At 43.5% G+C, this 23,381-nt stretch overlaps 1 protein-coding gene across 4 annotated transcripts in view; it reads right to left on the minus strand.

Moving 5' to 3' along the window:
* The window catches only part of CUNH10orf90 (chromosome unknown C10orf90 homolog), a 147,751-nt gene that overhangs the window by 16,258 nt on the left and 108,112 nt on the right, over positions 1-23,381 (minus strand). For 3 of the 4 annotated variants that reach the window (XM_031388631.1, XM_031388632.1, XM_031388633.1), the window contains exons 4-6: positions 15,249-15,533; positions 12,788-12,966; positions 9,914-10,091 (exon numbers count right to left, since the gene is read on the minus strand). In XM_031388631.1, coding sequence (XP_031244491.1) covers positions 9,914-10,091; positions 12,788-12,966; positions 15,249-15,533 — 642 coding nt within the window. The remainder of the gene's footprint in view (positions 1-9,913; positions 10,092-12,787; positions 12,967-15,248; positions 15,534-23,381) is intronic. The other variant, XM_031388634.1, reaches the window with a different exon arrangement.

The following is a 23,381-nucleotide window of genomic DNA, read 5'->3' on the forward strand; positions in this document are numbered from 1 at the left end:
TGACAGCAGGAAGATCTTACTTTTCACTAATTATCTGGAGTATAAATGAATTAAATCATCTACCAGATGTCAAGAGTGGGAGCTGGAGAGATGGCTCAGTGGTTAAGAGTTCTGATTGCTTTTCCAGAGGACCAGACTTCAATTTCTAGTACCCACATGGCAGCTCACTAGGATATAGAACTCTAGTCTCAGTTGATCTGGCTCCCTCTTCTTGCCTTTGCAAGAACTGCATGTATACGATATGTGCACACATGCAAGGAAAATGTCCATACACACAAAATAAGGAGGAAAAAGTCATGGAGTGAATGCATGGATTAAAACAAGCCGGGTGTAGTGGCACAGGTCTGTGATCCTAGTACTTGGGTAGTAGAATCAGGAGGATTTCTAATGTAGTATATAATAAGACCTTCTCCTAAGAGAATAAAGATAGATGTAAGTATAAACAAACACAAAACAAGACAGATCTGCAAACTGCCTTGAGAACTTGCTGCAGCTTTAATGGTATATAGACTAGTAAGATTTCAATGTAAAAGATGCTCTGTGTAAAGTGAGACCAAAAGGGTCCAGGAGAGGCTCTCCTTAGATCAGGAGAAATAGATCAAGCTAAACACAGGGAGAGAGACAAGATGGTTTTTGTAATGATGTAGGTTAATGGTGTGATATAGGGAAATACCACTAAAGATCAGGAGGTAATACATAAAGAGTATAAAATAATTACATACACATGCATGTGTGGGCACACACACATGCACACATGTGCACTCAACATTGGAATACCCAAATGTACCAAGTAAATAATAGTCTGATGATAGGTGAGAGTCATATATTACAGGGACTATACAAGATCTCACTTTTAATGGTGGATGCCATCAAAGGACAGAGAAATCAGTGCAGGAACATTCAACCATTCAACTTTAGCAACCCTTTAAATAAAATGAGCCTAACAGACATACATATAACATTCTATCCCCAACCATCAAAACATATTCTTCTCTAAGCCCATAGAGTATCTTCTTTGGGACAGATTATATGTTTGGTCACAGGCATGCCTTATCAAGTCTGAGACTATAGCCATAGTACTATAAAGTGAAATCAACTGTAAGAAAGTTCACAAATACATGAAGATGAAATAAGATGCTTCAGCACAACCAATGAGCTCAAGAAGATAGCAAAGGAAAATAAACATCAGAAGACAGAAGTGGAACCACACAGCAGTACACACAGGATTTGGCAGAAACAACCCTAAGAGGAAAGTTCATATGCCTATACCCATGAAGATTTCAAAAGATGTAACATTATACACAAACAATCAGATAAAGAAGACTAGACTAAGTTATTAGTTTAGTTAGTAGAAGGGGAAATAGCAACAATCAAAGCAGAAACAAGTGAAATAAAGATCAGAAAAACAACGCAAAGGATAAAGATAATGAAGGGTTGGGTTAGAGGGCTGATGAGATTGCTCAGCAGCTTAAGAGTGCTTGCCAGAAAGCCTGATGACCTGAATTCCACTGCTAGAACCTAGGTAAAGTAGTAGGAAAAAAACCCGGAGTCTTCAAAGTTGTCATCTTACTCCTACCTTCGTTCAAAGGCAAAGGCAAAAGCAGGTAAACGAGTGTGTATGTGCACGCGTGTGTGCACGCGTGTGTGCACGCGCATACACACACACACACACACACACACACACATACACACACGGGGCGGCAGGGTGAATATTCATTTTAAAAAATATGTGTGTTTGAGATAAAAAAATTTGACAAGCCTTTAAACTAAGAAAAAGAAAACACTCAAAGGAATGAAATCAGAAATTAGGCGAGACGTTGCAACAGATACCACAGACATACAAAGGACCAAGAGAGACAACTGTGTATAATTATATCTACAACTTGGATAACCTCAAAGGAAGGCATAAATTCCTAGGAAGAGAAAATCTACCAAGAATAAGTCAAGTAGAAAGAGAAAGAGGGGTGGTGGTGGTGGTACACGCCTTTAATCCCAGCACTTGGGAGGCAGAGGCAGGTGGGATTCCTGAGTTCGAGGCCAGCCTGGTCTACAGAGTGAGTTCCAGGACAGCCAGGGCTATACAGAAAAACCCTGTCTGGAAAAAAAAAAAAAAAAAAAAAAAAAAAAAAACCAAAAAATGAATGCCATCGAGGGGAAGCCTGTTGACTTTTAGCAAGAAGCTCAGTGAGATCCAATAGAAGCCTTCCTGGCACTTCCAGACAACTGAAGAGACAGTACTTTCAAATTAACTTTTAAGTGGTTGTATTACCTTAGTGTCCAATCTAGACAAATTTAATACAGATGGACTGTGATGGACTGAGAGATGAGTAAGCAGAACACAGTATCACCCAGTGACTTAAAGGCTTGTTTACCTGTCAAGTAGAACTTTTCCTTTGTGTGTGTATGTGTGTGTGTGTGTGTGTGTGTAATAGAACCAAAGGGAAAAACCATTATTTGACAAATGTCAACATCTTGTCATAATAAACAAAACAAAACTCAATATATTAAGATGTGAAGTAAAAAAAAAAAAAAGAAGAATATACTTCAGCATAATGAGGGACAGAGATGACAAACCAAGTTAAGTTTACACCCAACATCACACACTTGAAAGTTTCCCCACTAAGGTCAGGGACTGGACAAGGCTGCCCATCCACACCACTTCCATTGTCTGTAGAGTTAGATAGGAGCAGTGAACAATTGGCAGGGCGAACAATTGGCATCCAGAAGTGAGATTATCTTTGTATGAAGAGGACACAATTTTACCATGGAGGAACTCCTAAAGATGGCAGCAAAAGCTGCTGGACTAAGGAACGGACTCAGCACACAATCACTATTGTTTCCGTATGTTGTCAATGAAATGGATGGAAAAGCAGTCAAGAATGCCCCATACTAATAGCTTCACCCAAAATGAAAATAGAAATAAATTTAAGTAGGCTAGGAAAGGTTCGTACTAAGGTACTAAAGAGAGAATTGGAAAAGACATTAATACATGAAAAAAGACCCTGACAATAATTTGAAGAGCATTGTTGAAATACTCCCACTAGTCAAGGCAGAGCAAGCAACCAGTTAAAGGGAGTGGACATGAGAAAACTAAGGAAGAAAAAGGAGGGTCTTTGAGTTGAAAGAGCTTTAAGACAGTGTGGAGGGGGAGAAAGGGCCTCTACCTTCTTGGGGCAGGTCGGCTGGATGCTTTCTCTGCCTACTTAAGCTAGCAGGTTTTCACCCCAGCATCCAGCTCCTCAGATGCTGGTAAAATTGGATGGCTGGAATTTTTTTAAAAAACAAAACAACAAACAAACAACATACAATATGTAGCTACATGAAAATACAAACTGACCCCACATCTCTGCTATGGGAAAAAATTACTACCAGAACTTCTAGAGAGGGGTGACAAAGAGGGACTCTTACACACTGTTGATAGCAACTGGCTCCTTAAAAACTAAAAAGAATGGTCTATAAGTGTGGCACTCAGGAAACCATATCAGTATGTTGATGGGACAGCTGCACATCTGTGTCCATTGCTGCATCATTTATAACAAGAATATATAATAATAAATATATAGATAGTGTTACAGGTATAACAAATAATACGTGTCTATATATGATGTTGTTTGTAACAGTGATATATAGTGAGCAGAGGGCTCCATGAAAGCGAGACTGGTGGATCGATCTATCTATCTATCTATCTATCTATCTATCTATCTATCTATCTATCTATCTATCTATTAGAGGATTTATAGTCTCAGCTCTATTTTCATTACTTTTTGGTTGTTTAAAAGAAAAATAGTCAAGACAACATGGATGATCCTTGTATTAAATGAAGTAAATAGGCAGAGAAAGACAAACACTGCAGGATTTCACATAGGCCCTCACAGAATGCAGCCTAGAATGGAGGTTTCTCGGGACTGGGTGGGGGTGGCCTGGGAAAGGATGGGTAAGGTGATAAAGTCTGGGTTGCTTAAGTGGAGGAACATTCTGAAGACCTTCCTTACACCAAGGTGACCAGAGCACAGAAGCACTTGACTTCCAGATGGCAGAGACAATGGTCCTCAGGACAAAAGGTAAGTAGGTAGGTGCTGGCTGGGTCCCCCATAGCCATCTAGTTATTTTGCAACATGTTTCTTTATGAAGGGACAGTACACATATAAGTTTGTATAGTTTTTGTCAACTAAGCTAGATTAAAGCTAAAACAAAATACATGTGCTCTTAAATAAGTTTAAATATGGACTGCATGCCTTGCCCTCCAGCTGCTGAAGCGGGTGCTGGTCAAATAGAAATTTTTATCAGTGTTCGCTTGGATTCTAGGATTCTCTAATCTTGTTTGTTTTGTGTTTTTAGAATCACAAGAAATGGAGATCTATGCAATATTGATGAACTTTACAAACTATATCCTTAGAGTTTCGACACAGTTTATTACTTAAGTGTCTCGCAAGACACGAAGGAAGTCATTTGGAAAAGAAAACCCACGACATTGGCAAATCACTTATAAAGCCCCTCTCCCCCACTATCTTCAGAGCAGAGATCCTACATTTTATTAATGTGATTGGAAATGACCTCATCCTGTAAGGCTAATTCTAACCAACAGATGAGAACCGAAAACGTAAACTTCTTTTAAAAATGAAGCAAGGCAGTAGGGCAACCTCTCGCAGTTTCTCAAGTCTGCCTGCGAAGGACTCTGAACCAGAAGTCTTCAAGTAGCTCCTGCTTCCTGTTTTCTCTGTGAGCTGATAAAGAAAATTTTACTTTTCTCCGATAAGCACATTTTAAAATTCCTCTGTGGTTAATATTGGGAGAGCTGACTGCAAATATTTCTCTCAGCATTTTATGGGAAAACATTCAGTGGATCAGATGAGGCAGAAGTGAGTGTGCTTCAGCCCCGCTGGGCTGGCCGCAGGAGCTGTGGTGACCAAGGCTGCTGTTCTCATTTATCTACTGAGTCACATCTCCCCCTGGGTGTTCTGAGAAGGCAAAGCACTGTTAATACTGGCTCCAGCCAAGAACTGTCAGCCATCTTCTGGGAAAGGAAATTTTCAAGAGCCTTCTGGAGAATTCCATCTCTCTACTGGTCCAGGATTTGAAAGGCTCTGACTTGGCTCACCTTGGGAGGTGTGGATAACACAGTTCAGATGAAGTCCATCTGATTTGTGAGATACAGCAGGGAGCCATGTGGTCACCCATGCTTCTGGTATGGGTACAGTCCCCCAGCACCTTGACTAGTAGGCTATTTGTAAATAAATAAGGACCACAAGTTTGCAAATGGCAACGGGGCCATTGAGGAAAGAGAGGCTTATGGAAGCAGATGCTCCCGGTGGATTTTTCTACATGCCTAAGGGTGAGATACACAACCTAATTAAAATAGATGTGGAAGGAGGCCATGAGGTGAGTATGTGGAAGGAGCTAAAGTAGTAACCAGGCCATGTGGCTGTGTCAGGTCCCTGCCAGGTTGAGGCTTAACACTGAGTTAAGAGTAAGGACACATGTTTAAGAAAGAACTGGGTGGAGAAGTAAAAGTCTCCACACACCAGCCCACCCGTCAAGGTAAAGAGTTTAGAGGTATGTGTTTTAAAACACATACATGGATGTGAGGTCAGGCAGGGTGCCATATCTAGTGTTTTGTCATCTTTTCAGGAGTTACAATAGAAAGTGAGATTAACTAGGGAGCCTGGAGGCAGAGATATGCTGGGAAGGATCTGGAAAGGATGGGGATATGACCCAGGGAGAACCTGAGACTCCAGTGAAAGATGCTCAAGGGCAAGTTTGAGGAGCTGCAGCAAAACCAGGATGAAGTCCCCAGTGTGTCAAAGAAGAACGGCAAGGGCTGCTGTCCACCCAGTGACCATCCAAACCCTGCAGAATGCAGGTGCCCATGTGGCTCTACTTAACTCTTCCCTCTATGCATTCAGGATAGCCTGCTTTGGGTTCTGTCTGAAAGGAAGAAGCAACAGCTAATTCCAAAACATTCAGCTCTTGAGTTATGGTTAGCTTTTGTACATGGCTCAGCCTAACCATATCCTGCACATGGCTCAGTCCACACATGATCCTGAAGAGCTGATGCTTGCTTATAATTCCAGGTGACTCCAGTAAGTTGATAAGAGTGCTGACCCAGGAAGAAGGCAGAAGCCCACAATTCAGGGGATTTATCATCTCAGCTTTTCTCACTCAGCTCAATAATTGCCATATGTTACTTGTTATTCCACCTAAGAACCTTTCTACATGTCTATATACCAGGACCTTCATAGCCTCTGCCTATATTGTTTCTGGCCTGCAGCCTCTACACAGCAAGCTGACCCATCTTCTGACCTCTGCATAAGACTAAACTTATATCTTTTAGCCTCTCCACCCACCCCTTCCCTGTAATTTTTTCTTTGAGTTGATTTCTGGCTCTTTCATCTCCCTTAACCCCATCTCCATAGTTAGACTTGAGGATCTTCCAGCCACTTCTCATTCCTGCGCTTTCCTCCCCCCTACCCCTACCTGCTGTCCCAGAACTCACCTGCTTAGTTTCCATTCACCTCCATGAAATGGGAAACTCCCCAATCAGGAGCTGGGGACTACAGCCAGGAATTTCTAAAGCTACTTCATGCACCCTCTGTCACCCCCAACTACTTATAAACCTTTCCCTGCCCTTCAGACAGGGACCCTTAGCTCTAATTAGCACTTACACCCACATATGCATGCACATGTGCGCAGGAAAACATACACACACACACACACACACACACACACACACACACACACACACACCATCATCTGCCCCTGAGCCTCCAAGGCTATTTCAAACTCATCAAACAACATGAAACAGCTGGCCCCAGGTCCCTTTCGTCATTGCTCCTGCAAATCCAGGGACCTGCCTCTCCTAGCCTTGTCAGCTGACAGAGCTCCCACCTGAAACACTCAGGTCTGTCCCTGAGCCAAGACTGCTTGGCCCATTCCTGATCAGAAGCAGTTACCCCAGCATTGAAAAGCAAGCCTGAGCCTTCCTTCCACCAGACGTCTCAATGCTGCAGCCGGGGCTCGTTCGCACACATGATTTATGATCTAATTTAGCATGTAAGGAAACATCTGCATTTTGCTTTTATCATCTTGCCAGCAGACAGGCTGAAGACAAGATGCGTACTGTAGACTTGTTTAATGGGGCCTTAAACATTCCCTCTCACTAGCCTGAACTTATACAAGGCTCTAGTTTCAAGAATTGTCTGATCTAACTGACCTAACACAAACAAACATAGAAATAAAGCTCTCCTCAACACGTCCATACCACAGGGACAGTTGGAAAGGCCATAAAATCCATGCTGATCGAGTCCCCTAAAGAGCATTCCAGTGGCCAGGACAGTCTTGGAATTGGGGGAATAAAAAAGGTGACTTCGTTATTTAATACTATGCATCCAGACTGGGCCCCTTTTATTACTAGATACTATTTTAAAATGTTCATTTAAAGCACACGAACTTACAAGGATATTTGTTTTGGGAAAAAAACATCAAAATTAGCTGATGTTGCAAGCAGTATTGCATGTCCCCACATATACAAAAGATACATTCAAGTCCAAATTCCCCAAACTGTGACTGTGGCCTTCTTTTGACCTTGTCATTGGAAATATGGTCCTTGCAAATATAATCAAGTTAGTATGTGGTCATACTGGACGGGTGGAATTCAGCTTTGAGTGAAAAGAGAAAATTCAGATTCACGATCGCACAGGCAGAAAGACGGTCATGTGAGGACAAAGGCAGCACAGGGGCCACTCACCAGCCAAAGAGCACCAGGGATGGCCAAGAAGCCACCACAGCTAGGAGAGATGTGACATGCATGCTCTACACTGAGCCTCCAGACAAGACTGGCCCTGCAGGTGCCTTAATTTTGACCCCTGATCTCCAGAACGCTGAGATAATGCATGTCCGTGTTCTTAAGCCAGCAAGCAGATAGCAGTGTCTTACAGTATGACAGGAAAGAAATGCCGGTGTACAAAGGCAGGACCCTATCTGATACTGTGGCCATTGCTATGGTGGAGCTCGAAGGTTTTCCTCAGGAGAGGAGGAGCTCATCATAGCACCTGCTACAGTTTGGATCTGTAGCTTCCTCCTGTGTGTGAAATGCTCAGTCTCCAGCTTGAAGCTACAGGATGGTAGCAGATACTTTGATAGGGTAAAGTGGGCATTCTCAAGTCATTGGAGGTATGCCCTTGAAGGAGTCAGGGAGACCCTGGTCTCTTCTTCCTTCTCTCATTTGCTTCCTGGTTGCCACAAGCTGAGCAGCTTTGCTCCACTTTGGACATCTCATTGTGATGTGCTGCCTTGCCATAAAGTAATCATCCTGAAACTTCAAAAACTGAGCCTAAATCAAGCCCTTTCTCCTTAGAAGTTGATTTGTCTTGGGTATTTGTCATAGTGATATAAAATTAACAAATACATCACCATCTGAAGAAGTTTCCTATGGACATCTGTCTCTGCTTCTTCTTACACAAACCAAAGGCTGAAAACAGAGATCTCCCAACGTTAGCTTGTGTGTGCCTGCATCTATATTGAGCTTATCTGTTGGCATCAGTGTCAATACCTGACTCTTTTGACCAAGTGACATCTTTCATATCCAGCGTGACTGAAGGTGCCAAGGGGATACTCCCACTGTGGCTGGCATCTGGTCTTCACAGTGCCTTGAGACAGCTGTGCCTGAAGCACATGCTCTTTGTTGAGCCAGAGACTAAACAGTCCGCTAGGGAACACACCTAGATCAAGCCTGTGTCTACACCTAGCTTGAAATGCTAGCTAGACATACAGCCCTTTGCACATCTGCCTGGTTGGTTTCTGTTTCTCATCCTTCTGGAATGTGCCATAGGATGGAAGGAACAGGTAGCTTGCCAGATCCCTTGTATGAAAACAAGGCATTCATCTGTGCTCTTTCTAGGGTTTCTAGAAAGCTCTCCTAAAGTGCTATGGATGCAGGAAGGAGTTGGTCTACCCAGAAGGGAGTCTAATAGGAACCAATTTCAGAAGCCTTCTTCTCTTTCTCCTGCTTCCCCTCCTCCTGAGATCTTGGTAAGCTTTGCTAAGCTGCATTTTATTGATTATGCTATTTTCCCCAGAGGACTTCTACTCAGAATCATACTCATGATTTCACATCCTGGGGGCCAAAACATTTTCCTAAGAAGAAAGATCCCATTGAGCCTATATTCATAGTCACATACCAGAGGCTTCTCCAAACCCCCAGGTTTTAAGATTTGGGTTGGCAGGCTCTACATAAGTGTTCTGATGTCCCTGGTCCTTGCCTTCATCTCTTGTTATCCTTGCTAGTTCAAGGGCCTGTTTATGAGGGTCCACAAAAATAAAAAAGAAACTGAGGTCATCTTGCTCACAGTGATCTTCCCAGCCTCCAACGTGGGGCTAGGCCCAGAAAAGGTTCCTGCTAACTCCTTCTCCTGTGAGTGAGTGAGTGAGTGAGTAAGTGAGGAGAGTCCTGCCTCTCAGGGTCATCTTGTCCCTGGCCTCACTGTGCTGGGCAAGCTGGCCATCCTTCCTCTGAGCTCACAGCAGGAAGAGGTCTCCAGATGACAAATGTTGATGCAGACAAGCTGGAGTCAACTTCTTGCCCCAGGTCTATTTTGCAATCTATCAAGGGCAAGGGAGATGGCTTGTAAGACTCCACTTAGGAGCCAAGAATTTGAACTCACTATCCTGGCTCCTACAGTGGTGTGGCTCCTTTCCCAGCTACAATGGTGAATTTGTGTCCCAAGTTATTTCTGCTGAGTTGCATGCCCATATGTAACCTCTCAAAATGAGCTGGCTCCCAGAGCCGGCTTCAGGATGCTGAGGTCTGTGCATGCCAGTGGTGTAATTTGGGATCATCATCTCTTCAGTGAAGCCTCCAAGCCTGAGGATGTTTGTCCCCAGTCTGTCCAGGCCTCCTGAGCCACCTGCAGCTTACCGCTAAGAGGATGGGGAACGGTGAACTGCTTCTTGTTGGCGCGGACAGGAAGTAGGCTCTGCTTCTGCCCCAGGCTCTCCTTCTGTTGGGTTTTCCTTTGTTGTACCATGCGCTTAAGCTTTTGCAACCGTTCTTGTGATCGGGAAATGAACTGAGGTCTATGGACTTCTAGCGCTTCCTGATTGGAACAAAGAACAGACTTTGTTTTTGAAGAGAAGGGAGAGCAGCTAACAATACAGCCATCTGATTTACTAGATGGGAGCCCATCAAGAGCACAACACTCTATGGTAAAAGGTACAGTGCAAATCCAACCGCAGCCGCCCCATGACCATGTGTAAAGATGGTATGGTCACACTGAAGACAAGGTACTAGAGGTCAGCGCCAGCCAGCAGCACACTGCATCAGGACCAAGAAATAACTAGCACTGAAGCCACTAGATACAAATGGCTAACCTCTGCCTATTTGTTGATTCATGCTGCCAAGCCACTCACTGCTGAGGAGCCCAAATCTCAGGGTTCTGTAATTCCATATTCTAAGAGTGACAAGGGTGAGACTAGAAGGCAGGTGCTAGAAATGTGCATACTCATTCCTACTGGGGGTCGAGTCTTAAGAATACAGGAATTGTCCCCCTGGTGTGGATAATGGTGCTTTTCAGAGGTTTATCTGTAGCTAAAGAGAACCACTTCTGGTTAGAGGTAGAAAAGGCTTTGCTATACAGAGTGGTTCTGTGAGCTTCATAGGACAGATCAAGATCTCCCCACATCTCCTTGTTCAAAGCAACATGTACAGGGCTGTAGAATTTTAGAATTTTGGAAATGTTGTAAGAACATTAAAATGTGCTTTCATTTTAATCCCAAGTGTAGGGAAGCAGGGCTGCTTTGGACTCTCCACAGCGGATGACTATGATTTGCTTCATGCTCTAGCAGAGGTGTGGTTTAGCCAGCTGCAGATAGTTTCTGCAATTGCGTGATGTTTATTCTGGGAACTTTCATAGGACATATAAATAGAGACCCAATAGGTGGAATTGTGATTTGTTAGTAGTTGTGCTCAAAGAAGAAACAACAAGAAGAAATTAGATTCAGGGATCTCTATCTCTCCCTCTGTCCCCTCTATGCCTTTCTCTCCTACCTAGAGGTAGGGGCTGAAATTGGGTGGCAGGAGGATGAATGGTGGGGAATCCACAAAGTAGCAAAGACCAGCCACACAGGGCTGCCATGGTAGACACTGGGGAAACCACTTACACCCATCCTCTTTATGAATCCCTGCATTGATTTTGAAATCTGCTGTATTTATTCATATTAGAACAGATGTAAACAATGAGGTTCAAGGTAGCTTAAAAGACAATGTGCTGACCCTCAGCAGTCTAACTTCACACTTATCCCCTGATACCATTCATCCTCTCAACTTCCTATCTCTTGAATGCCTTTGCCTAAAATTGTTCTATTCATAGGAATACTGGTGGCAGCCATACCCACTTCTAGTAGGCCCTACTGAGTCTTTAAGTTCAACCAGAGCATCACAGTACCTCACAGACTGCCTTGTGAAAGAATGGGCCCCACATGGCTATCTCCATGCCAGGCTGTAGAAGGTTCCCAACCTTCCTAATGCTTCATCCTTTAATACAGTTTCTCATGTTGTGGTGACCCCCACCCATAAAATGATTTTCATTGCTACGTCATAATTATAATTTTGTTGCTATTATGAATCATAATATAAATATCTATATTTTTCTGATGGTCTTAGGCTACCCTAGTGAAAGGTCCATTTGACTTCCAAAGGGGTCACAACTCACAGGTTGGAAACTTTGCTATAGAGACGCATGCTGCATCTCATTAACTCAGCTCTCACAGGCATTGTCCCCATCTGCCTACAGCAGGTGCTCAGGACAGGCTTGCTGGGTATGCTGCAGGGTTGAAGTGTTCCTTGGTCCTAGTACTTTCCTGCTTACTGGGGGCTCAGAGAGGAACACATCGTGAGCTCCATCTGCATCATGCTTGGGCCTCTGGCAGCTGCACTGATAAAAGATTCTCTTTGGCAATGCTAGCCATTAGCTGAGTAAGTTGACTAAATGTGCTGAAGCTTCAGGGAAGGGTCAAAGCTGAAGACAAAGTCCCTGAGGATGCCCTGGCTGGCCCAAGTGTGGCTGCAGCGTGACTGCTTATGCATCTGAGGACATCTCGATGTTTGGGTTTCTGGGGACACCTTAGATGTTTCTCACAGGCTCGTCAAGGTACAAGGATGCAGCCATGAGCCAATGGAACTTTCTTTACATTTGTGGGAAGTTGCACCCCATAGTAAGTGCCTTCCCAGAAAGTGTATTTAACTGTGCAGTGTGCTAATAGCAACGACTTTCTCTGAGGTCATCCACCATGTTAAATGTTATAACTTTGATCAATATATGCATGTTAGTTCTATAACCAGAGAAGCAGCTAATATATATATATATATATGTATGTATATATCTTCCATGCCCTTCAACTCGTGGACACATAACTTGGAAAGCTTCCTGAAGGCCGTGCACCCTCATCCGACTATAGGATGTCTAGGGGCTCTCATCTAATAGGGATCTTTTGAAAAATCAAATGCGACATGACCCTGTGTGACCTCTGGGCACCCTTTCATTGCCATGGTCATTGACGTGGTTGGTCGTATCAACAATTCTTATTCTTACCTTGTGGAGTCAAGTATATTGTTTCCATTGAGGCCTAATAGCAGAAGAGAAGTTTAGAAAATATCGGGGAAGAGCCAGAGTGATGCAAACAGAAAGACTGGGAGTCACAGGCAGAAGTGAGGTCAGATGTAGGACACACTCCTCAGGAGAGACCTCCTCTTGACTAGAGTTAAGCCAAGATGGGGATATGTCAGAGACTTTACCTGCAAAGTCATAGAGCTTGCCAGCAGAGGCTCATCACTATGTTCCGATGGCTCAGAGTTCTGTGTTCCTTCTGGGATTGATGGAGAGGGGGTTGCTGGTGAGGGCTCAGGTGTGACAGTGGGGTCTTCATGCTTCTCACATTCCTTTAGTTTTACAACCAAGTCACAACACGTGTAATCTAGGAAAGCAGATATGTAATACATTTAGAAGGCACTCGGTGGCTTTCCTGCCTGGCTGCCTGACACGGGAGGAACACACACAAGACAATTTAGAAAACAGAAATGCCAGTAAGTTATGAATGGGCCTTGTTAAGCTGATGAGATCCAGCCTCATCACAGATCTTCCCAACTGCCCCAGTTCCTGCGGCAGTCATCTGGAGTCCGTGACTGGCTAGTTAGGCCATGGAGGTGCTCCTTAGATTGCAACGTTCACGATACCTTTGCTCAGAATGAAAGGAGACTTTTCTAGTCTGGATCTCATATTAAGTGTGTCCTGTGTAATTATTACAGTTCGCTTGTTTCAAGACAGCATATTAATCTGCCTTGTGTTTGCTGCACTAATGATATAATGAGTGGGGATGGTGTTCAATTATGTGTCCCTCCCCTTCATTTTCCAGAGTCCACCACTAGCCTCACAGAAGCAATCAGAAGGGTTTCTCTCTCTCAAGTCTGGAAGAACCCTTTCCTGGGGCCATTTTAATTTCCCTTTGTGGAAAGGGTCAAAAATTAATTGATCCCTTGGTGCTGCAAGTGGGCCTGATCCTGGGGTTGGTAGAATAGCATTAGTTCCATGCCACCTCCTGACCAAGCCTTGGTCTGGAATGCAGGATAGATCCTTCCACTACCCTTAGCCCACTCTTTCCCTCTGACCTCCAGTCTGCAGTACCTTCTCAACTCCAGCCTCACCCAACTCCTCCTTTGTCTTAGTCCAGCGTCTTCCTGCCCTATATGGCCTCTGATCTCTATGTGAATATGGTAACACCGGGACCAGTCCTAGCAGGATGCCTCCTTATTGCTCATGGTATCTGCTCCAAGATCCAGAATGTCTTCACTTAGACCTCTTCCACCTTAGAGACCTGTTCTCTCCTCCCTGACAGTCCCAGCCTGGTCCCTCCCCTGCCTATCCACATACTGCTCCTGAAACCGTCACCTGGATTGTAAATCCATTCAGATTCTTTCTTTCAGTCTTGGCCCTGCCTGCCATCCAGACTCCTGCAATGGGTATAGAGGGCCTTCCAACTTAAACCATGGGGTCCTTGGAGAATCAGAAGTCCCTGGCTCTGGTGCTGGTCTTCTGAGCCTCATGCGATTTTCCAAAGCAGCCAAAGCTCTCCTAGAACTCTTTGCTTTGTGCACTTTTCCCTTTATCCTTGGTGTGTATGTGTGCGTGTGTGTGTGTGTGTGTGTGTGTGTGTGTGTGTGTGTGTGTGTGTATGTCTGCGTGTGTGTGTGTGTGTGTGTGTGTTTTGAAGTATGATTTTGAAATCTCTAATGGCATTGGCATTTTAAATGCCAGCTCAGAATCATTTGGACAAATATGTCTGCTCAGACCCTCCCAGAGTGTGGGCCATCCTCAGGCTCTTTATTGTTCACCTAGTTATACATCATAGACCTGTGCCTCCTGCACCTTGAAAAATACTGATCAGCTTACAGCAGGTGCTTAACAATTGCTTCTGTAATCAATTGGCAGTTAAAAACATAAGAACCAACTGCTAGTAATACTAATTTTGATAATTAACATAGTCATTTTAATTTTTATCATCCCAAACCACACGCTCTTATGTGTGTCTTTCTGTCCCTATCTAAGTTCTTTAAAAATGTCTTCAGGGTGATAGAAAGTCCAGATTCTCTCCCTTACATTACTAGGCACCAGAGGCTATTCTCTGTTGTGGTATTCTTTCCACACAGAATTGCTCACTACGGTATTTAGAAGTGGTCAGCAGTTTGACCAGCAGGGCTATGATGCCTATGTCCAACTTGATTATTTCTATTTCCTCTGTGGGAAATGGGGATGGGGTCCTGCCTATGTACACTAGGGCCCAAGTTGTTCATTTGAAATGTTGGCTGTGTGCCAGGGGCTGTATTCCTTAGCTATTATTTCTGTCATTCAGTTAGTGGGAGCCTGGGCAGCCCCAGAGGCATGTTACCTCAGGGTAGCTGCACTAGCACCCCAGACCTTCAAAAACAGAGGCTGCAATGCCCCTTGGGTAGCCTCCTGGGCTTTAGCTGGCACTAGCCTTGGGTGTAGTATATCTAGGGGCCTCATGATTTGTATAGAACTTCCTTCAACCTGTTTGTGGAGTATAACTTACCCAGCGTGTTTACTTGTTGGTCCTGATTTTTCTTTTTCCTCTGATACCTCCATAAGGCCAGCTTGTGTGAACCATCCCAGGAAGGCACTGAGCTATTTACTTTATGCATGTTAAGAAAGAGCCCAGGGACTGCCACCCTTTCTCCTTACCTTCAGGGAACTGTGTTTCTATCTGAACAGCACCATCTTCCTGCAGAGAGGCACACACAGTTTGTAAAGGGCAATAAAACCCAGGCAGAGGGACTTTGGGTGTCATGAAGTATGGGTGTTGCCTCTTGCGGGACTCAGAAAGGATGCTAGGCTGACCATCACTGCTTTGTGAACTGTCCCCATCAGGAGGGAAGTGTTTAATGGGCTTCTGTTCCACTGGGAAAGCAGGAAGAGTTCTTTGTGCTTCTTGCTGTTGCTTCTTGCTTCCAGGAAGTACTTTTGGTTCTATTAAAAATAAAATGAGAGTTGACTCACATTATTAGATGAGTCGACCTCACGGGTGCCTGATGCATTGCCCCTTTGCTCTTCTGGTTGGTGGGCTACAGCAGGGCTTCCCAGAATAGTGGGTAATAGTTGATACAGTTACAACTCTCATATGTGGTCATCATCCCTGATCCTGAACTGTAGGATAGGTGCTGTATTTGCATATACTGTTACCATGCATTTGGCTTCATTTGTATACATTGTTACCAGGAATTGAGCTACAAAGGGACTGTTCCCAGTGGTGGCCTTGGGAAGTAGCATTGTTCAGCAGGATAGGGGATGGAGCATCTTGAATGTGGGTTAAATGGCAGTGCCTGAGTTCAATTCTATCTCTAGCACTTAAATCTCCATAGCCTCATCTATAAAATCTAGATGGGGTAATAATAGAATGAGTGACCATTAGATATTATCCATTTACCACATTAGTGGGTTTTACATAACAAATATAGAACTAGAATATATGCTACAGAATGTATTCAACTATGTCTATATGTGCCAACTAACATTATTTATATAAATATTTAAAAAGAGGAAAATAATAATGCTTTAGGGCATTTTATAGACACTAAGCATTTGTTTGTTCCTCATATTACAGAGCTACTGATATCAAGCTGTGTGATATAGCAAGTGCAGAGCCGTGAAGCAGAGGATCATGCCCTTGTCAAGCTCTGATGAAGACGTGGCTCCATAGCTGTATGGCACCTGCTGTCTCTACAGTGTGACATCCAATTCCCCAGAAACCTGTGCCCACCAATCAGGACCAGCAAAGGAAGCTCTATACATCTGTGCTTTGCAGCGGCTCAAAGAGGCAGGTGTTCTTGAGTCAATGTGCACTCATCAAATGTTTCTGTGCATGTGACACATGTGACACATCTGGAGAGATACTGTGGTGAGAGAAAGGGCAAAGCAGGCCAGGGGTAGGAATGGGAGTGGAGATAGACTCTTTCTTCCTGCTCCCTGTTTAATAGGCTTGGATATCTTTCATAATATTCTATAAGTTATGTATACATATATATTAAAGTCCTGTTCTAAAGAAAGTCATGACTCTCCTGCAGTTACCATCATCCCATGCTGATGCCCCTAAAGGAAATGGCTCCAATGGCTTGCATTGGAGGTGCAAGTCTCTAGATAGTTATGTGTTATGTCAGGCAAAAATAGTGGGTACCACTGGAGTAATGAAAGGAGATTCGCACTCTGGCTTTTTGAGTGTGTCCTGTACAGGAAAGCATGGATCCATGACACCTGCTCTGAGCATGTCCCTGGTGGGGTGTCAACAATGTCCCAGTTTCTATAGCTAGCTTTCCCCCTGTGTATCTGAGAGCAGCTAGGTGTAGGCAAAGCTGGCCATGTCATTCTATGTGAAAAGCAGTGATATTCGAACATGGGTGTCCCTGAAATCACCTTCATGACTTTGGGGTCTGGCCCAGAGACATTAAGTTGGCAGCTTTCTATTCCCACTCACTATGAGGGTGCATCTGTATTCCCTGTGCTTTTTAAACAAAACACAGGAAAAGTTCCTACCAGTCCTAGGCCAAAAGTGCTGAATGTATGGCAGCTGCTAGACTTTGTTTTTGAAGTGGAGACATCTCCATGTACAGTAAAGCTGTATTTTGCCAAATTGTATGTAAACATGTTTATAAACCTTTACTCCAAAAAATCACCAATTATGTTTAATTATAAAATACCATAGGCAGAAAATGGCCCATAACAATCAACCTTCCTACATGGCTTCCTTTCATTAGAGACACTCAGAAAAAGATGTGTAAAACCCAACTAACTATCAGGGATACAATCTCTGCCAGCTAACAGAGATCATTGGTACCTAAGATTATTTGAATCAATGTATTTTGTATAGATTTATGGAATATAATGGTTCAATATTTCCACCCATGTCATATCTGTCTTTCCCCAGCCCCTTGCTCCTTTTCTTGTTATGGTTTATCTGCCTCATTATTCTAATATAATGGCCGTGAGCTTAAGTGCTTTATTTGTGACTTGAAAGGGTTAAAACAATCCCGGAGAGCAGAATACAATTCCTACAGTGGGTAACTGATTGGCCATGTATCTTTTGTGAAATCTGTGGGTATCTTGTTGATAGTGTCTCTTTTGTGAGTTCTGAAACCTGTCCTGGAAAGCCATGGCAGTGAGAAGGGCCCCTACATATAGGTTGGGGGAGAGGAGAAAGGAATGGGTACACTGGAATAAGGAAAGTTAGGAGATTCATGGGTTGTTTTCTTGGGTGTCTACTTTGTAAGAAAGAGTAAGCCCCTGACATAGGCCTGCATAGGTCTAGGCAAGTAGTCTACACAGCCTTTGTTCCCATATAGTGGTGAGTTGGACTTTAGGTTCTTCTTTCAGGTCTTGCATTTTCTCAAGGTTTTGACAAAAATATAAAGCAGAAACAGCCAATGCAAGCAAGGCTTTTGTTGTTGTTGTTTTGTGGTTTGAGGGGGATAGATCCCTTCATGATGGGAAAGCATCATGTTGGAAGTGGTTTGGTGTTAGATCATAGGAACTTGTAGAGCAACTTCCTCCTTTCCTCCTGACCAGGAAGTAGAAGGAACTCCAGCCAAAAGCCAGACACTATGCCCAACTTACACGGTCCTGTTTAGGTCAGCAAAGTCCTAAGGTTTCCACGACTGGCCCAAACAGTGCTTCCCAGTGGGGATTAATTTTGTTCTAACACAGGAGCCAGTCTGGGACATTTTACACCCACACCATGATGCTTGAGTTGATACTTTACTACTGCAGGCTCTGCTTGGGTAAGAGAAACATGGAAAGGCAGTGCCTACGCCAGATTTTATGATGTTTGTCTCCTTCCTGAGTCTGTACACGGAGAAGCTTTGGCACTGCACACTTTTTCCTAACAGGAACATATCAAATTCTTTTCATGGTGTTGCTTGATACACTAGGGCTCCACTCTACAGCAAACTTGCGTGCCCTAGAATTGAGCTAGATACCAGAAAGCAAACAGACACCGACAGAAGATTCTGCCCAGATGTTACAAAACATATAAACAAAGAAACAAAGAAAGGAACAAACAGATGTTATATCCTTGGCTGGGAAGACCATTGGGCCAGCATGAATCATCCACTTATAGCTTTATCAATCTCACTGCATTTGTATGTTCTTAACACCAAAGTTTTGCACAGCATACACAAAAGCCACTGTCCTGTCACTGTGTCTATTGTGTGAAGGCTTCCAGAAGAGAGTTTAGCAGAGTTGCAGGGCTAGAAGTTAGCAGCAAATCATGTCCTAAACATACATGGCTAACCCCAGTGAGACCAAGCATGCCAGCTAGTGGTTGTGGGTTTGGCAGAGTATGCTATTCCACATTTCTGGATCCCGAACTACCTGTGTGTAGCAGCAGATCTTCAGACAGATGGAGCAGGGAACCAGGAAGCAAACCACAGCCTCCAACAGGAGACGCCAAATATAAATGGGATAGCAAGGACCTTGGCAAGATCCAGATCAGCCAAGAAGGAGCCTATGGGGGCCAGGCTAGGGCATTGCCAGCTTACACAGGTTTTTAGGACAGCAGGAGAACAAGGTGGGCAGTTTTTCTTTTTTTGGATACTTTACCTCCAGTGGCAGTAATATGCCATTCACACTGACTTGATAGGGAAAGTCACTTCCCTGTTTCTTTCCCAATTTCCGGGAGATGTATAAATTTCAGAGCTGCAATGACTGAGGGACTCTGGATCACCGCAGACAGCAACAATGTGCTGAGCTGCTGCTCACAAAGATGGACACAGCACTAGGACTCTGTCAGCCAGATGTCAAAGGAAGAACATTAAATCCAGGAAAAGTAGACATGAGAGCCCATAAGCAGCGGCTGCACAAACAGTTCACAGGGCAGGTGAAGCTATCACATGTAGAACTCAACATTTTCATCACTGATATGTGAACTAGATTAAAACTGTGCTAGGATGTTGAGGGACTGGAGAAGAGATTTACACTCTCTAGAACATTCATCCTGGTAGACAAAGATCATATTAGGAGCTGACATCACAGCTTCCCACCTCCTTAAAACAGGTTATATAGATTCTTAATCTACTAATGAGCCTCTTGTGAATGAAAGCCTGTTTAAGCTTGAGCCACAAATTTCCTCTGTCTTTGCATCTAATAGTTGTGATCTCCTTTAAAAGCCAGACCAATGTTCAACTTCCTTCATCTTAAAAATACAGTAGCTGAAGCTTGTGTTACTGTCCCTGGACCATCAGCATAAACATCAGTTTCTAAACTCAACTGCAGGGGTGTGTCTCAGGATGTCTTGAAGGTTCTAAGGCGATTGCTGTTACTCTAAATGGCCCCTGACTACCTTTGACCCTCCACCCTGCTGCCTTTACAGCACTTTACATTCACTGGAGGGATCTGGTTCAGTAAACCTCATAACAACAGCATCTAAACTTAGACACTCACTGTAAATGCAGACGCACACACAGCCTGCAGGGAGGACTCAAGCTTTCTCAGCAGCACTGGAACATGAGAGGGATCTGCTGTAGAAGAGAAAGCAGGAGGGGCATGCTTCTGCATGAGTCATGCTAATGCTGCCAAGGAGGAAGGAAAATACAGAAAGGATGGTGGCTTTCTAAGTGTGCAACTTCCCCCTAGTAGGTATGGTTCACTTTATTCTTTTCCCTTCTGCCTTCAATTACAATGCATGGAGAATCAAAGAAAGTAGAGCCAGCCTTTGGAAAAAAAAAAAAAAAGAAACAATGAGGAAATAAAACATAGAATGGGCTCTTTCCATGAGCATGGCTGGTGGGGATTCCCTCTCTTTTTTTTTCTACCCCAGGCTTCATCCTTTGGTGCTTGGTGAAGGGTCTCCTTGTGTGGAAATTGCCACACCCCACCCACTGCAGACTTCTGTTTAAAATCAGACATTAATTGCTTCAGCATATTTCTGCTCAGTCCCTACAGAGAGCTTGCATGACATTCTAATAACAAAAGAGGGAGGAAAACAGGCGAAGAGGCAGAGAGGACATGGGGTAAATAGTTCCCTCCTGCCTGAGAGGCAGGGGAGTTCTAAGCTGTATTACCTCCTAGGTCCTCACATTGTTTCATGCAGCAGAAGCCAAGTCACTATCTTGTCATGCAAGCCTGAAGACAAGAGTTAGGATCTCCAGATCCATGTAAATGCTGGCTGGGTGGGGCAGCCAGTCAGAAATTCTAACATTTCAGTGGCCAAGATGGGAGATACCTGCAGCAAGCTGGCTCACTAGAGGACTGAGCTGAGAGAGGATCTGGGTTCAATGAAAGACCATGCCTCAGTATGTAGAGAAGAATGACTGAAGATGTTACACACACCAGCTTCTAGATTCTATACACATCCATGAGTGCTTACACACATACAAGTGAATCTGCACATGTAAACATGCAAACACACATGTAAGTGGAGGGTACTGCAAATGCTGGGGGATGTGCAGAAGTGAAACACACTATAGGCCTTCCACTGCTAAAACTAAGGCTTTCTACAGATGCCAGCCTTTCTCTGGACAGTGAGCAGCTTTCTTCTAACCACATAGATATCAGCAGTTTTTCTTTCTGAAGGAATAAATAAAGAGAGAAGGGACTGATGACCAGAAAAGGCTGGCTTGTAAAAAGTAGCTATAGTCACTGACTATGGAAAGAGGCTGGATAGAGAGAGCTGCTGTGTAGATCTCACTGTGGTATTTGAATATGAACATGCAAGTCTAGGAATAAGAAGCACTCTGCCTTGGAAGAGAGAGGAAAAAAACCATCATGTGTCCACTGGTGTTATATGAAGGTTAAGTTCCACACTCTGTGGAGAACTGTGCATGCAATTCTTACTTACTGTAAGACTTGTGCTTGCAATCATAGCAAAGCAATAATGCTTATTTCTCCCAGACAGAAACCAGAAAGGATGCTTCTTTTCCCAACATATCACAATTCTAGAGGCTTGGGATATTAAAATAAAAGAAGTCTACACAAAAAAAATGTATACAGAGGCAGAATTAACAATCTACACTCACACATGCATGTGCACACCCACTCTCCACAACAGGAGCATTTTACTACACTGCAAGCACCATTACCAAGACACACGGGTTTGTCAGGTAGTAGATTAGGTTCCCCTCAGCTGATATCTCTAGAACATCTATTTTTCTATAGTCCTAATCCAAAAGCGTGACTCCTCTGATCCAGAAGTATTATAGGAAAGACATATCTCAAGTATTTCTCAGAACTTGGTCATATCCAAAGAGATATTTTTATTTCTAACTAAAATCTTTTTCAATTAAACTAGCTTTTGCTAAGCTAAAAATGTCACAAATCTGTTATTTGTGACATTTGCTGACTGTCAAAAATCTGTTATTTAGAAAACTATTTAAAAATTAAAATACTGGGCTGTGAGTGTGACTCAGAAGTAGAGCTCTTGCCTAGAGTATCTTAAACCCTGGTTTCTACCTCTTGAGCTATTATAAGAAGGCTGTGAAATCTGACATTTTGAGCCTCTCTGACAATGCCTACTGTGGCTATCTGGAGCAAGTAGAGCTCCTTTTGTGGGCATTAGGATGTGACCTTTCCCTCTGTTTCCTTTACTACCATGCCAGGTATGCAATAAAGGGATCAGGACCCTTTCCAAGATGGGTAGTATACATAACCTCAGGACTACCAAGATATGATGTCGAGAGAGGTGGTGCCTTAGTTAGTGTATCTTAGTCATCCCAAAAGGGAGGAAAGGGGTCATAGTGGGGGAAATATTGGACCCAAGCAAGACTGAAAAACAGCAGGGCAAACTCCAAACTTTACATCGCCATTAAAGTGTTCTTCAGATCTCCAACTCCCTTCAGCTTTGTTAATTGCAACACACTTCTTTCTCTTGGGCTATTTCTACACCTGGTCTGTAGCTTTTCTTGGCAGGTATCCCACAATTTTGGCATCTCCAACATCTCAGGGACTCCAATGAAATCTAGGCTTTACTTTCACAGCTTCATGCAGGGACACCCCTGACATGTGCCTAGCTTTTCCTGGAGGGATATTCCAGAATCCCTTTCTTGTATCCTTGACTCTAAAGCCAGAGCCATGTGGCTGAAGCTGCCAAATTCTGCTGCTTAATGGGGCTGGAACTTGGTTCCCTCATTCAAATACATTTTCATTAGCTTTCTGTTTCCAAGGTGTTCTGTCATTATTTAAGCTTTTCTTTAATTCATGTTCACAAACTGAAAACTTAGCTGAGCAGGTTTTGTTCTAAGGTTATCACTTCCTTTATTCCACTTAGCATCAAGTTTTTCTTTAAATGTTGTATCACCTTGAGCACAGGACTTAGTTCCATTCCCTTCCTAGTGCTCTTTTTCTCCTAAATCTGTACATCTTGTATTTTCCCTTGCTTAGCTTGCTCCTTTTCATTATACATCTACATAAGAATGGTTACTAGTGATCTAAGGAACAGCGCCAATACTAGACTGTCTTGAAATCTCCTCTGCCAATACCATTCATCCAAAATGCTTCAATCTTGCCTTAGGTAGACAACGGCAAAAAGCAGACACACTTTTCGCTAAAATATCACAAGATCAGTCTCTAAGCCAATTAACAATATACTTCTTTGCAACCTCTTGAGCCAGGATGTCATAATCTACATTACCCTCAGCACCATGGTCTTCCATGCTTCCTGCTAGTGTGACCCATTAAGCCCTAATTAAAGCATTCAACTGCTTTCTTAATCCAAAGTCCCAAGCCCATGCTCTGCAAATAAAAAGCCCAGTGAGACCTAGCAAAGCAATTTCCTAATACCAACTTCTGTCTTAGTCAGTGTTCTAATAGTCTGTGAAGAGACACTATCGCCAT

The sequence above is a fragment of the Mastomys coucha genome, unplaced genomic scaffold (genome assembly GCF_008632895.1).
Source record: "Mastomys coucha isolate ucsf_1 unplaced genomic scaffold, UCSF_Mcou_1 pScaffold21, whole genome shotgun sequence".
NCBI classification, from domain to species: Eukaryota; Metazoa; Chordata; class Mammalia; order Rodentia; family Muridae; genus Mastomys; species Mastomys coucha.